This window comes from Coenobita brevimanus, chromosome 68 (genome assembly GCF_032717465.1).
Source record: "Coenobita brevimanus isolate Jiangsu-jjx chromosome 68, ASM3271746v2, whole genome shotgun sequence".
NCBI lineage: Eukaryota > Metazoa > Arthropoda > Malacostraca > Decapoda > Coenobitidae > Coenobita > Coenobita brevimanus.
Genome location: NC_137021.1, coordinates 4,494,968 through 4,511,819, shown reverse-complemented (window position 1 = coordinate 4,511,819; position 16,852 = coordinate 4,494,968). Strand labels below are relative to the sequence as shown.

Genomic DNA, 16,852 nt, shown 5'->3' with positions numbered 1-16,852 from the left:
TGCAGTGTCTTAAACATAACCAAGAATCATTTACTGAATCCCACAGGCCAGGATCTCATTAGAGGGGCGATTATTGGAGGGAAGTCGAGAGGAGAGGCTGGTTAATCAAGTAATTTAAGTGCGCGAAACATCCCCTTAGTCTGGCTAATGGAGAGGTGCTTAGTCTTAATTAACCCTACTTCCCATTCACCTCAAGAGTGGTTAAGTGGATGGCCAGGGATGAATAAACCATCGTGGGCCTTATTTGTCCCTCCTCACTGACGAACGAGGACATTAAATAGGATCAAGACGCCAAGACCAACACGACTAGGACTTACACTGACTTCTGTGTAAGGGATATGCTGGTATGAGGAGGGAACGGTAGCTGGTTGTGTGTGTGTGTGTGTGTGTGTGTGTGTGTGTGTGTGTGTGTGTGTGTGTGTGTGTGTGTGTGTGTGTGTGTGTGTGTGTGTGTGTGTGTGTGTGTGTGTGTGTGTGTGTGTGTGTGTGTGTGTGTGTGTGTGTGTGTGTGTGTGTGTGTGTGTGTGTGTGTGTGGACCTACCTAACCCATCAACTGACCAGTCTACCAACCAACCTACCCACCTATCTACCACTGTACCCAAATACCTCCCAATGAATCAAAGGCCCATCCATGAAGCATAACAAAATACATTAGAGCTGGAATCTAACAAAGTCCCAGCGTTCAGTGCCCAACGGAAGAATGCCACGACCAGACAAGGGAAAGAACAGGAGGCGAAGAGTATGGTGGGGATGTGAGAGAGCGACGCCTTCCTGCACAGGCATAGGAGCGTCAGGAGGGGTGATCTGCCGCATGCCGTCTCAGTGTTAAATATTAATGCATTCCCACGGATCCATTTGCCCCGTCCGGTGGAATACGAAATCGTTTTTGGAAGATTTCGGACCCTAACTCGTTTGAATATCGCAGTTAGCCCCTAAAAGAAGCCCCTAAAAGAAGCTAGATGATTTGATACTTTACCCCTAAAATGATAAAAGAACTCGAAAAGTCTAGGAAGCATTAGGAAGCTAGGATTTGTTTTCACCTGATGGAACTAAGCCACTCTCACAACCTAAATACCAAGACGTAGTTGCATATTAGATGAACCTTAGTTACGAAGTCCAAATAAGTTTCCTTGCCTACTAGTCCCATTGCCCCTCCAGTCTGACTACACCTGGCCACCAACTGAGCTGGAAGGGATAGTGACCTTCCTCTGGTTAGAGAAAAATGCTTTATATACTTTTTCCTGCTTCCCTTTCCTGTCACTGTATAATCGTTTACCATACTCAGTACCTTGCGAGTATATTTTGCTCTCCAGTAACATACATCTCTGGTGCTGGACAGGGACTCCATCACGTGGTGGGACCGATATAACCAGGCGGCTCCACTGCCTTCAACTCCCCCGAAAAGAGGATGGTGGACCACAGAAGAAGGGCAACGTCAGCCTGCAGTCCACCAAGTTCACTTCCAACTGAACCAGGCCATTTACTCTGCGTTCTATAATAACTCTAGATACTCATACCCTCAACTCACTATACTCCTTTTACTCTAACTTGACCTAAAACTGACGACTCTCCATCGTGAATGCTCAGCTGTAACAACAGATTAATAACAAAGTATGGTGCTAATCATGAAGAAGTGCTGTGAAAAGGATGTAGAGCAGTAGCATAAACTTTTCCTGCCACTCAGCTGCGGGAAATAAGCTACAAAATGACGAAAATCTGGGCCACGTTAGGGTGACAAGAGTATGGGTGTATTTACTTTCCGAGTCAGGTATTGTCAGTAACGGATAAGTATAGTATAAAAAATTCTCCTGAAGTTCCAGTACAGATTCCTGCCAGTCTACCCAGATTATCAAAATTCAGGGAACGGAGTCCTCTCAAAAATTAGCATTTTATGTCGCTGTTGTGTGTGCAATAAAAGTGAACCAAGGCACCCAGTCCTGCAACAATGAGAGAGTCACTAAACAAGGACTCGGGGTAGAGACTGCATGAGAACGGAAAGCAACACGTACAATCAAATGCTAAAGTCCCTTCGCCTCTCCTTCCCCTGTAATCTCTTCAGGTGAGGCGATGTTTTAGTTTTTTTTTTTTTTTTTTTTTTTTTTATTCTGACCCTTAATAAATTCTTCTTCTTCTACCCTGGTAACCCATTATACTGGTACACGTGCTGAACCTGTACCATTTAAAGTGATGTACGATGTAGGCGTATCTTTTAATTAAATTATTCCAAGCCTAGATCTTTACTTCAAAAATTACTGTGCTACTGAGACCTATAACACCAAGATCCATGTACAATCGTGGGCAGAAGTCCTGACGCCGCTTGTCCACGATAGTACATAGATCTGGCACTGCACTACACACAACTCCTCTTCCTCCTCCTCCATCTTCTCCTCCTCTTCCTCCTCCATCTCCTCCTCCTCCTCCTCCTCCTCCATCTTCTCCTCCTCCTCCTCCTCCTCCTCCTCCATCTTCTCCTCCTCCTGTGACCAGTGTCGGTGTAATCCCCAAGAAGCCAGTCGCCAGCATGAGAAGGCGTGTGGGCGGCAGAGACCTGGGTACGGCTCAGCTTCCCTTCACAGGAATTACCTTCAAAACACGCCCACCTCGCCCAGCACTAAATCGGGCTGCCTGTCTCTGCTTCCCTTCACACCGGAAAAGTATTATTCATTTGGGTCTTCCTGCCTAGAGGATATTATGGATTCAAATCGACGCGCGAACGCTTAATGACCTTCACCGTGAGAGTCGCCCCTTGACCCTTTCAGTGCGATATTTTTCATTTTACTGACGCTATCACTAGGCTGGTTCATTTGACTTAGGAGAGGAGCCCAGCAGTGGAGTTAGTGAAGTCGGTGAAATGAGTGATGTAAGTGAAGTTAGTGATGTACGCGAAACTAGTGAAATTAGTGAAGTTAGAGAAATTAGTGAGATCAGTGAAGTTGGTGAAAGTTTTGAAGTTAGTGAAATTAGTGAAGTTGGTGAGGTAAGTGAAATAGTGAAGTTAGTGAAGTCAGTGAAATTAGTGAAGTACCGGTTCGGTAAATGAAGTTAATGAAATAAGTGAAGTTAGTGGAATTAAAGAAGCTAGTGAAGTTAGCGAAGTTACTGAAGTTAGTGAAGTTAGTGATGTAAGTGAAGTTAGTGAAGTAAGTGAAATTAGTGAAGTCAGTGAAGTTAGTGAAGTTAGTAAAGGCAGTGATGTCAGTGAAGACTCTATGTAACCCCTCTAGTTCGAGAAGTCCATCCTAAGGCAAATATAACCGTGTGGGAATAAGCAAGAATTACATACAGAACACGTCATCGGAGTGAAGGGGTTGAAACACTAGGCCACCAAGAATACAATCTCTCTCTCTCTCTCTCTCTCTCTCTCTCTCACACACACACACACACACACACACACACACATATACTAACCTACATCCCACTAATGAATTGGCTGTGTAATAAATGAATCAGTGATAAATGAGACATGAAGAAAAAAACATTACGTAATCTCTAAATAAAATAACCATTCCTTACAACACGCAGGAGGCAGAGATGTAAACGGAACATCCCTTTAAAAATTGTCAATATTACTATTTTTTTACTAGTGAATGAATCATAAATGGAAAACTAGTAAAAACGAAAGCAAAAAAATAAATACTGACATTACAAACTCACCAGTATATAGAAATATAGATAGATAGATAGAGATAGATAGATAAAGCCCCCTCATTCACAGAAAAAAGCCAGACACTCACCAAAAAAATGCAAAATTCTAACAGTATCTCCCTTTTATAAAACACTGTGAGTAATGTGAAAAATGACTAATACAGCATGATAATAAGCAATACTTTATGATGATGATAAAACTCAACTTTAAATAAAAATCGTCATGCCAACACTACTTTTCACCAATAAATACGAGGGGATATAAATGAATAAAAAATAAAAAATGAAGGGGAGGGGTCTGGCTAAAAACTGGTCCTTTATGGTGATGTATGTAATGAGAGCCATGAATCTGTGTCTGTGTGATTTATTAGAGCCATATAGAGCCATGAGTCAGAGGCAAAAACACACCCTGGAATTGAAATGTTAGTACGCCGCGTAGAAGGCTGCGGGAGAAATGGAAGGAAGGAGAGAAGAGGGGAAAGGGGGATGGAAGGCAAGAGGGATGGAAGGCAGGAGGAAAGGAAGACAGGAGGGAAGGAAGGCAGGAGGAAAGAAAAGCAGAAGGGACGAAAGGCAGGAAGGAGGGAAGAAGGGAAAGAGGGATGAAAAGAAGGAGGAAAGGAAGGCAGGAGGAAAGGAAGGCTGGAGGGAAGGAAAGCAGGAAGGAAGAAAAGGCAGGAGGGAAGGAAGAAAGGAGAGAAGGAAGGCAGGAGGGAAGGAAGGAAAGGAGAGAAGGAAGGAGGGAGGGAGGGAAAGCAGGAGGGATGGAAGGAGAGAAAAGGGGGAAGAGGAGATCGTAAAGGAAGAAAAGGAGGAAAAGCAGGAGGGAGAGAGGGAAGGAGATGATATAGGGAAGGGGAAATTAAGAGGAAAAAGGGAGAGATGGGAGAAGGAATTGGGAAGGAGGGATGGTGAAGGGAAGGAAAGATGGAAAACAATATGGAGGGAGGGGTGTTATGGGAGAGAAAAAATGAGGAATGGATGGGGAAAAGGGAGGGATGGAGGAGGGAAGACAGGGAGGAAGAGGGGGAAAGAAGGCATTGCGGAAGGGGGGTGAGAAATGATGGAGGGAGAGAGCAAGGATCATAGAGAAAAACAGGAAGGAGAACGGTGAAGGAAAAGGCAAGAAAAAAGGGAAGGAAGGAGGGAGTACAAGAAAAAGAAGAAGTAGACAAAGAGAAAGGAAGGAAGTTTTGTTAGTCTGAGAGAAGGGAAATAGTGAAGGAGGGAGGGAGGGAGAGAGCTGGGGTTAGGCTAAGTTAGGTTCAGCTAGATTAGATGTTAGGTTAGGTAGTGTTACGTTAGGTTAGACTAGGAGGTGGTGACGAGGAGGGAGGGGGGTTTTAGTGATGAGGGATGTGAGGAAGGGGATGGTTATGATGACGAGACAAGGGTTCAATATGTGGTAGGGTTTATGGTGACGATGGGATGGGATAGTGTGTGGGGAGAGGAGGGGTAGTGTGTGGAGGCAGAGGAAGGATAGTGTGTAGGGAGAAGGGAGCCTTGTATGTGGGGAGAGGGAAGGGCAATGTGTGGGGAGAGGGAAAGGCAATGTGCGTGGAGAGGGTAGGGCAGTGTGTAGGGAGAAGGGAGGGCAGTGTGTGGAGAGAGGGGAGGGCAGTGTGTGGGGAGAGGGGAGGGCAGTGTGTGGGGTGAGGGAAGAGCAGTGTGTGGGGTGAGGGGAGGGCAGTGTGTGGAGTGAGTTTAGGGCAGCGTGTGGGGAGAGGGGAGGGTGGTGTGTGGGGAAAGGGGAGGGCAGTGTGTGGGGAAAGGAGCGGACAGTGTGTGGGATGTGGGGTAGTGTGTAGGGGAAGACAGGTAGTGTGTGGCGAAGTGCGGTAGCGTGTGGGGGAAGAAAGGAGGGTAATATGTGGTGGGGGGAGGGAGAGGGGGAGAGCATGAGTTGAGAAGGCGGAAGTAATTATGCAAATCTCTCAAAAAATCACTCCATAGTTTCAGGAATAACACCCAAGATAAACTAGTCACCCCGGAACCGTTTTTTACTTTAGTGCGTCAAATGGCCCTTCTGACGTTTTCTTTGTTATCCCCGGAAATATATGGCCGCCTTGTATCATAATTCTTGACTCAACTACAAAATGAAAAGTGAAAAACAGGAAAAGGAAAATAAATAATGTGTAATAATTTAGGACGAGACTAAAATAATATAAGAAAAAGATAAATGAATGGGTCTCCGCTCCCCCTGACCCCGTTTTAGGCTTCTTGGTGTATTTTTCACGTTAGAAAAGGCGATTTTACGACGTGGAAACTCGTTGATTCCTCATAAAACGTTTACGATGGGGGGCGCTCGATGCTGCCAGAGTCCCCCCCCTCACCCCTCCCTCACCCCTCACTCTGCAACCCTCACCCCACCACCCTCACCGTCACTCTCTGTCTCTTGTCTTACCCATCACCCATCACCCCTCACCCCACCACCCTCATCCTCACTCTTCATTCCTCACCCAAGACACTCTCTCTCTCTCTCTCTCTCTCTCTCTCTCTCTCTCTCTCTCACACTTCACTCCTCACTCTCCATCTCTTTCCCATACTTCACCTCACATCTGCTATCCTCACCCTTCACCCTTTTATCCTCACTGTCCACCTATGACCTCCAGTCCTTTAATGTGTCTACGCATCTCGAAATGAGCGGGTCTGATTTTGACTTTCTTTTATGTAGTTTTCTATGGAAGGGACAATTTTGCTGGGTCTCAGGTTTCCATTTTTTTCCCCTGTATTAAAAAAACACACACATCCATCAAACACACACACACACACAGACACACACACACACACACTTAGTAACCACCAACACTCCACTCTTGCTGCCATCAGTCCTTCATCTTTCATCATTATACCGCAGGCCTCGACACTTCCAATCTCAACCCTCCACCCGTCCATCCTACTCCTCTCACTGCCACACTTCCATCCTCAGCCCTCCATCCTCACACTCCACCATTTCATCCTACTCCCACAAAAACCGCAACCATCTACCCTCACCATCCATCCCCACTCTCTCCACTCCACTCCACCTCCACACCCAATCCTCCGTCCTTCCATCCTACGTCTGCTACCAACTTTCCAACTTCAACCCTCCGTCCTCAGCTCTCCACCCTCCATCCATCACACCACGACCATTCTTCCGTCCACCCACACCCTTGTCTTTCCACCCTCCACCCCACCAGCAAGCACAGCGACACCCTCTCCACCTGCCCCGCCATTACTCCATCACTCACACCACTGTTGCCAAGATCCCACTTCCGCCAGCACCACAAGGAAATCATTACAGCACGCCAACCACAATCACTCCCCCCCCCCACACCTTCCATCATAGCAACCACCACCACCACCACATCACACTTCCCATAACGCCTTCACACCACACCTTTCATCACATCACATCTTCAATTACATCACATCTTTCATAACATCACACTTTCAATCACATCACAGCTTCCATTACGTCACACATTCACATCAAACTTTCACATCACATCTTTCATCACATCACACCTTCAGTTACATCACATCTTTCGTCACATCACACCTTCCATCACATCACAGCCTCCATTACGTCGCATCTTCACATCAAACCTTCACATCACACCTTTCATAACATCACACATTCATAAACACCTGTCACTACATCTACCACTTCCGCCACCACATCACTTACCTCTCCACGTTACCTTCAACATTAACCACCACCTCCACCACCACCACCAACACCACCACCGTCTGCTTCTCCACATTTTCCCTCCACCTCGATTTACCATAAAAATCATCTCCATAAATACACTCTGTTGTCTTTCCACTACAAGCTCCCTTCCAAATCGATCCATTCCACCCACACATTTTCCACCTTCCCTTAACATTCCACATTTTACCACCTAGTCTTCCACTCCAGTCAACCTGAACCCCTTCCATCCGATAACGTATATTAGTATTTTCAACTTGCTGCCATCAAAAAGACTTCACTCAGCATGGTTCAGTGCAAAAGATCATAATGAATAAAATCGTCTATATGAAGTGATAAAAAATATATACGGCGTCACTGTACTAAAGGGGTTTATATCAATTTCACTTGCCATACCAGAGTCTCATATCAATCTCTCATATACTGAATAAAATCGTCTGTATGTGGTAAAGGTATAATATATCTAAGGTAATGACGTTAACCTGGACACGAGAGAGAGAGAGCGAGAGAGAGAAAGTGTGTGTGTGTGTGTGTGTGTGTGTGTGTGTGTGTGTGTGTGTGTGTGTGTGTGTGTGTGTGTGTGTGTGTGTGTGTGTGTGTGTGTGTGCCTTAGAAAGGAAACAGTGTTGGGGTGAAAAGTAATCATAGGGAGGTAGAAGAAAGGGAGGAGGAGGAGGAGGAGGTAGAAGAAGAGAAAGAAAGAGGAAGACGAGTGAAAATGCTGTCTTCCTGCTTTGGGCATTACAGCTAAGAGGATCCGCACTGGCTTAGGTAAGATGTGTCCTCTTCTTCCTCACGCCCTCCACACACACACACACACACACACACACACACACACACACACACACACACACACACACACACACATCCACATCCATACATCCATAAATACATACATACACAATCCATCCATCCATTCATACAATCCTCCTCAGGCTCCTCTCTGTCTCTGTCTGTCTGTCTGTCTGTCTGTCTCTCTCTCTCTCTCTCTCTCTCTCTCTCTCTCTCTCTCGGGGGTTATCGAAGTGGTTATACGAATGCTTTAATACAGTCTAATTACTTGTATTCCTCTCAACAAAACAAAATCATCTCAGTTCATTATCACTCACTGAAGCAGCCGGGTTTATTCACTGACTAACTGACTGACTGACTAACTGACTGACTCACTGAATGAATGAATGAATGAATGGCTGACTAACTGACTGACTAACTGACTGATTGGCTGCCCGACTGATTGACTGACTGACTGACTGATTGTGGGAAGATGTTTAGGGTGGGAGGAGAGGATATGCTCTTTTTTTTTATTTTTCCTCTTTTTCTTTTTTGCTGTACTGACCCAACTCTCACGGTCGGGACAACTCTAGTAATCCATCCTAGCTAACACGTGACCATTTTATTCAGCTGCGAGTAAAGGAACCTAAGAGTGTTAATACTGATACCATTAACTGTTACGAATCCCATATCTAAAAAAGAAAAAAGAAATCGTCGTGGATGGGAGAAAAAAAATTGAGGTTTATCTGTTTTACGATTTTTAGTTTTTCAGATAAAAATTAAAAAATCTTTGTGTCCCTAGAGTTTTTTTTTTTTTTTTTTTTTTTTTGAGGGGGGAGTTCTGAGGAGACGACTTTTCTCCTTTTTCCCAGTTTCTTTTCTTTCTTTTTTTGTGATTTTACTGCTGGGATTTCTAGCACAACGGCGGCAGCAGCACTACTGGGAAAAATAATGAACATAATAATAATAGTAGTGAAAATAATAAACGTCATCATCATCATCAGCATCACCAACATCATCATCATCATTATTACCACCACCTCTAATATCATCACCACCACCACCACCATCATCATCATCATCATCATCATCACCACCACCACCATCATCACCATCATCATCATCATCATCATCATCATCATCATCATCATCATTATCCAGACCGTAATTTCGCGAGTATAAAAACATAGACCCCATGTTATCAGGTCGGGTCTGTCAAAAGTACAAGACCCCAAAAGTGTCACCATAAAAGAGTGATAAAAGTCTGTTAAAGGCGAGCTGAGAGAGAGAGAGAGAGAGTGTGTGTGTGTGTGTGTGTGTGTGTGTGTGTGTGTGTGTGTGTGTGTGTGTGTGTGTGTGTGTGTGTGTGTGTGTGTGTGTGTGTACCCTGTAGAGAGAGAGAGAAAAAAAGCTAAACCGATGGGCCCTGAAAGACGTTGACACAGTGACCAAAAAATGTGGGAAAAAGGTGAGAGAGAGAGAGAGAGTCAGAAGGCCCGACCTCATCAACTATTGACCACCGTTGACTGCCTTGATCCGTAATTCCATCTCTGACCAGACTCTCCTTCCTTCATTCTTTCCTTCTTCTTTCCTTCATTCCTTCCTTCTTTCCTCCTTCCTTCATTCTTTACTTCCTTTCTCTCCTTTTTCGTCCCTTTTTTTCCTTCTCTTTCTTCCTGTCCTCTTTCTTCTTTCTTTTCTTTCTTCATCCTTTATTCTTTCCTCCTTCTTCGCTTCATTCTTTCCTTCATTTCTCCCCTTTCTCATCCTTCTCTTCCTCCTTTCCTTCTGTCCTTTCTTCTTTCTTTCCTTCCTTCCTCTTGTTTTCCCTCTTTCTTTCTTTTTCTTCCTTCTTTCTTACTTGTTTGTTTTTCTTTCCTCCTCTCTTCCTTCCTTCTTTCTGTCCTCCCTTCTTCTCTTCTTCCATCCTGGCCCGGCCATTTCTTAATTCATCCTTCCATTTTCCTTCATATTTTGTTTTCCTTCTTTCTTTCTTCCCATCCTTGCTTTTTTTCCTTTCTCTTTTTCTTTACTTCCTTCCTTATTTCCCTCCTTCTACCCTCTTTCCTTCTTCCTTCAATACTTCCTTCCTTCATTCTTTCCTTCCCAAATTCTCATCTTCCTTCCCAGACTCTCCGTACATAACCTACTCTCTCTCTCTCTCTCTCTCTCTCTCTCTCTCTCTCTCTCTCTCTCTCTCTCTCTCTCCTTGACTCTCGCCTCGCATCTCCTCCTTCATTTCCGAGAACGACTAAGATCTTAAGATGAGGACCAAGTGTGTGTGGGGGGGGATGAGAGCCTCCTTGTCACCACCCCCCCAAGAGGGTACCCCAGACATAGACCCATTCGCTCCCAGAGTACCCCAAGTATACCCTGTAGACTCCCTCACACCTAGATATGCTGCAGACTCCCACACTCCCAAAAGTAACGACTCCCTCACCTCCCAGACAGACTGACTCCCTCACCCCCAGATACTCCAGACTCCCTCACCCCCAGATACCCCCAAATACTGACTTCCTCACTCCCCTCCCTAACTAACTCTATACCCCCTGCAAGTCCACCTGATATGGTCCCTAGCAACCGTAACGACCAGGTGTATGGTTCCCTAGCCACTGAAACACACCTGATAAGCACTCCACCACACACACACACACACACACGCGCACACACACACACACACACACACACACACACACACACACACACACACACACACACACACACACACACACACACACGCTCTCTCTCTCTCTCTCTCTCTCTCTCAACCCTAGTCTTACCTAACCGCTTCATCCACCTAAGTAGACTTTCTCCCCCCCTCCTCCCAACCTTTCACTAGCAATGATCTTAAGTATCCCTCCCCTACCCAGTTCCCCTCTCTCCTCCTCCTCCCCTCTTCTTCCTCCTCCTCCTTCCCCCTCCTGCCCTTTCCCCCTCCCCTCTCCCCTTCTCCCTCCTATCTTCCTCTCTCCCTTCTTCGTCAAAGGTATGATCCTTCCTTCCCCCTTTACAATTCTTATTCCCTTTCTCCTTTCCCCTCTTTCTTGCTCTTTCCCCTCTTTATCCCCCTCTCCCCTTCCTCATTCCCCTCCTTAACCCTCTTCCTCCTTTCCCCTCATTATCAGTCTTACTCCTTTCCCTTCTTTATCCCTCTTTTCTCCTTTAAATTCTCTCTCCTTCCTCCTCTCCCCCTCTTCATTCCTATTTCCTTCTCTCCCCTCTTCATCCCCTCTTCCTCCTCTCCCTTCTCCTCCATTCCCCTCTTTTTCGTCCTTTCCTATCCTCCTCATATCCCGTCTACCATCTACTCTCTCGTTATTAGCTGAAAAAATAAAATTTAATGAAGGTAACAACAATACACCAAAGCCTTCAGTACTATACGCCTCTTACTATAACCTGACCTAAATTTACCCTCTCTCTCTCCAGAATTGTAAGGACAGATTAGCACTAAAATATGGCGCTAGTAACGAAGAAGTGTACATTGGAAAGAATGTACAGCTGCAGTATTGTCCTTTTCCTCAACTGACCTGCGTGCAATAAAGTGCAAAAGGCCCCCCCAAAAAAAAACTGGGCCAAGTTAAGGTAAACACGGTATAGATGCCTTCCCCAGGTGGATGAAAAACGACAGGAGGAAGCATGGCCGAGCAAATCCCTGAAAGCGTACCAGGCGTAATAAAATCGTCTGGAGGCAGCGAGAATCAACTAACCCCTCTGTTAGTAGAAATCCCTTCAAAATAAATCTGGAGGTGACAAGAATTAAGTACCACATTCATTACTAGACAATGGAAGGAAAAAATCAACAGAGGGTATCAACAGAGGGTATGTATGCTCCTTTCACCTTAACTTGGCCCATTTTTTCGTCATTATGTAGCTTGTTTTACGCAGTTCAGTGACAGAAACAGACAACGCTACGCCTCTACGTCTTTGGCACAGCACTCCTTCGTGACTAGCACCATATTCCATTGTTAATCGTTACAACTCAGCATTTACGATGGAGAGGTGGCAATTTTAGACCATGTTAGAGTAAAGAGTATAGCAACAACAGACGATTCTTCTCACTTGGAATAAAACTGACTGAGGCGACAAGACGTCCTGGTAGTGATGGGGTTAGAACGACCCCACCCCCATACCCCACCCCAGGCAGTAACGAGGGGACAAGAAGGTCGTTTGCCGCTGTTACGATCACCCCTGCACCGACTGCCTCCTTCACTGACTGACTGACTGACTAGTTCCCTCTGTGACTGACTGACTGACTGACTGACTAGGTTGCTGACCGACTGTTTCACATAAATGACTCTCTGACTAGCCCTCTAAATGACCGACTGACTAACTGGCTGACTATCTCTCTCAATAAATGACTGACTGACAGACTGATAATCTCTTTCAATGACTGACTGATTGACTGTCAAACTATCTCACTCACTGACGGACAATTCTTTTTATCCCATTTCTCTCTCTCTCTCTCTCTCTCTCTCTCTCTCTCTCTCTCTCTCTCTCTCTCTCACAGTCCAGCGGTCAGTCACTGCCAACCCCTACCCCGCACCACCTTGACCCTTCCATTGTCACCCGTCACTCTTCACATCTCACTCTTATCCACTCGTCTTCCTCGCTTCAATTTCTCTCTGTTTTCATCCTCTCTTTATTTTCTCACTTCTTTCTTCCTTGCTTCAATTTCTCTCTTCATTTATCCTCGTTTTATTTCCTCTCTTTTTTCTTCCTTGCTTTTTTTTCTCTCTCCTATCTTTTTTTCTTCCTAGCTTAAACTTCTCTCTTGATTCTTCATCGCCTTCCGATCTTTCTTCTTTTTTCCTCCCTTTATTTTTTCTGTTATTTTTCCTCACTTTATTTTCTCATTTTTCTTTCATTTTCTTTCATTTCCCTCTTTAACTCACCATCTCCTTGCATTCTCTTCATCCTTGCTTTCATCTCGTCTCTATCTCACCACAAATTTACCGACATTTTCTTCTTTTTCTCTTTTCCTTTCTCTCTAAGCTCTTTCTCGCTTTAATATCTCTATCTTTAATCGTCATCTTAGTTACTCATTTACTTTCTTCTTTCTTTTGTCAACCTCGAAGTATTTTTTTCTTCTTATTCGTCGCCACGTTCTCTCTCTCTCTCTCTCTCTCTCTCTCTAACCCCTCAAGTAACTTCTTTCGCCCTTTCTTTCAACTGCACTTAAAATTCTCTCTATCTCCTTATCAGTTTCTCAAGTTACCTTCCTAGACTCTTCATTCTTACTTGCTTACTTTCTTACTCTTAATCAAGTTACTTTCACTCTTTCTTGCAACCTTGAATTTCTCTCTTTAACTCCTATCTCACTCTCTCCTTTCTCCCTCTTTATCTCTTGTCTCTAAAACTCTCACGGCTTGCAGGCATGAGAAAAAGTAGTTGCAGATGTCAGTAGTAGTAGAAGTAGTAGTAGTAGTAGTAGTAGTAGCAATAGTAGTAATGGAGGAGGAGGAGGAGGAGGAGGAGGAGGAGGAGGAGGAGGAGGAGGAGGAGGAGGAGGAGGAGGAGGAGAAAATACAAGAAGAATATAAAGAAAAGGAAGAAGTAGATAGAAATATAAAAATAAAATAAAATACGAAAAATGAAGAAAAGACTAAAGAAAAATACGACAAAATAAGAGAGAGAAGAGGCGAGACGGCAGCCTGTAACCTAAGATCTGGCAACAGCGCTCACCAGACACTCTGCCAATCAGATTTCCGAAATGCAATTTGTATGGTCGAGTGATCTGCATGGGGAGGTGGTGCCGAGTTACACGGAGGGAGACGGAGAGAATGAGGGGGAGAGATGGAGAGTAGGAGAGAAAGGGGGAAAGAGATGGAGAGTAGGAAAGAGGGAGAGTAGGAGAGAATGAGGGAGAGATGGAGAGTGGAAGAGAAAGAGGGAAAGAGAGAAGGAGAGGAAGGAGGGAGAGAGTCGGAGAGTAAGAGAGAGAGACGGGGGGAAGGGGAAGGTAAGAAGAGAGAAAACGTGAGAAATTCGGCTGAAAAAGGTCACTGGTGCCTGAAGGAGAGAATCAGAAACGAAAAAGAAAGAAGCAATGAGAAGGAAAAGAAGTGGTGAATATTCTCTCTCTCTCTCTCTCTCTCTCTCTCTCTCTCTCTCTCTCTCTCTCTCTCTCTCTCTCTCTCTCCAAGGAACATAAAGGATGTAAGAAGAAAGGAGTACGAATATATAATTATGAAGTACAGATACGAGTCCTGTTGACCCATTGCGAGGTTATGTACTGGGAAAACCCAATGCATTTATAGACAAATTACACTAATGATCTGGCGGCAGGCAGTGGCGACCATTATCCACTCAGTGATGTAGTACTGCCTACTTCTTCCTTCACCTTCCTTTGCCCTCCCATTTCTCCCATCCTCTCCACTTCAGGTGGCTCTACACTGAGACAAGACTAATGGTGTCTTGTAACTCAGGAAACCATTTGCAACGTTGGGTGATAACCACATAACCAATGATGTGGTGCTGTGGAGCCTACTATGGTGTCCCTGTTAAGTGAGTGGAACCAAACTTTCACACTCTTCCCTGCGCCTCACTGTGGTAAGGCGCTGTCTGCAGCGAGGAAGCATCAGTTCACTGTTCGGGACAGCCCTGGAGGGGCGGTTGCTTGCCTGCGGTTGATGAGTCTGCTCGCCCAGACAGACCTACTCAACAACAGCGCTGCTCTCTCTCTCTCTCTCTCTCTCTCTCTCTCTTCTTATCTATCTATCTATCTATCTATCTATCTATGTAGTTGGCTATCTATCTGTTTAGCTATCTGTTTATCCCCGTCTCCCTGTAATCCATCTACATCCGTCGATCTCTCATAAGCCAGTATCATTTTATCTTAACGATTTATCGGTATAACTTTAGAAGTAACCAACGTTACCAATTTTCATTATATTACGTCCCTGAACTATTCTAACTAAGACTTACCTTTTAAGTCTAGTTTGAGTTGGGGGAGCAAATTTTGTAGGGGTAGTCATGTAGTGGCTTAGGTTAGACTATCGCTCAGTAGCAGATGAATGTTGCGCCATATTGGCTGGTGCAGACGTGTGCACTCGGTCTATGTCAGGCCTTAGGTTAGGTTAGGTTAGGTTGGGTTAGGTTAGCTTAGTTTAATGCAAAATAGTGTGTTTTTAATTAATTTTGATCTTGATTTTGGGGGATAAACCCTCTTTTGGAAATCATACTCAGAATTCCAAAAGGGGGATTTTCCCCCAAAAATGAAGGTCAAAACTAATTAAAACACAGTATTTTGCACTGGAAAACCTAAAAATAATAAGAAAAGAAAACGTTGGTTACATCTAAAAATTTACCGATTTATCAATATATCTATCTATTTCCCCGTCCTCAACTAGACACTTCATCCTCCTCTTCCTCCTACCTCTACCATGCCTCTTTCTTCCCCTTTAACTCCTCTCCTTGCTTCCCCTCCCCCTCCCCATATCCCTTCCCCATCCTCCTCCTCTGCCTCCAGTCCTTCAGTTCACCTTTGTTCAACCTGTCCTTAATCCTCAGGTAACCCCTTCTCTCTCTCTCTCTCTCTCTCTCGCTCTCTCCCCCTCCTCTTCCTTTCACACACTCTTTTTCACTCCCACTCTTTTATTCCCGTTTGTTTTGGTTCCTTATCTGCGCCCTTCAGTTGCGGAATGCTGAGCCGCGTTTAGGAGACGAAGGAAAAATGCTGTCAAAGCAGATGGGGAGATAAGAGGGAGAAAGGGGTTGGGATGGGGAGGTGGGTGGTGGGGACGTGTTTGAGAATTGAAAGGGACAGAGAGAGAGAGAGAGAGAGAGAGAGAGAGAGAGAGAGAGAGAGAGAAATAATAATAATAATAATAATAATAATAATAAAAGCCTGAAAAATACATCATGGCAGGGAAGGTTTTAAAGGAAGGGAGTGCATTAACCAAACCCAGAGCGTGACGGTATGGGAATGACCAGCAGTGCGACCGTATCTATAAACATTTTTGAGCCGAAATTTTATATACGAGTCCTATTCATACTTATAAATCCACCCATACAGCTAACAGACACCGCAAGACCCAGTAAGTGTGATATTTTAAAGTTACACAGAGAGAGAGAGAGAGAGAGAGAGAGAGAGAGAAGCTAAGTCTTTCATAATAATAACCTGTATGACGAATTTTCTGCACAAAATCTGATTAGAATTCTTTATAAATGTGGTCTCTGGGGATATAGTTATAAAGGGTCTAAGCCAATTCTTGCTATAAACTATACACCTTTCACTTTAACTTGACCTATAACTGCCATCACCTTGACTGTTGAGTTGTAACAATAGATTAATACTAGAATAGTCACGAAGAAGTACTACGGAATGGATGTACCTGTAGATCCATAGAATTAGCTGTTTCTGCCACCTGAGCTACTGAAAATTAGCTGCAAAGGGAAGAAAATATGAACCAAATTAAGGTAAAAAAAATGCAGTGTCTATTGAAGGGAATTATTATTATGCGGAGGTATTCTGGTTGTATTAGTTCATTTTAATATTCCGTTTACTTTGGATGAGAAGTGTTTGGTAGCTGTATTAGTGATGGTTCAGACTGGAGTTAGATTTAGCCTTTTGCGAGCTGAAGAGGTTAATAGTAGTAGTAGTAGTAGTAGTAGTAGCTGCAGCCCAAGTTTCATCTTAAGCGTAACCCCGGTGGACTGCAGTGTGCCCTACCCCTGCAGTTCACCATCCCCTATTTCGAGGGATGGGGAGGGAGTTCAGTGTTTGTACAACCTGGCAGTGGAGT

The 16,852-nt window shown here is 44.5% G+C and overlaps 1 protein-coding gene across 1 annotated transcript in view; it reads left to right on the top strand.

The window, feature by feature from the left end:
* LOC145405815 (uncharacterized) overlaps positions 1-16,852 on the top strand; it is a 102,276-nt gene that overhangs the window by 18,032 nt on the left and 67,392 nt on the right. Inside the window, exon 3 of the mRNA XM_080277054.1 lies at positions 2,796-2,978. Within this exon, the coding sequence (XP_080133180.1) occupies positions 2,796-2,978 (183 nt within the window). The remainder of the gene's footprint in view (positions 1-2,795; positions 2,979-16,852) is intronic.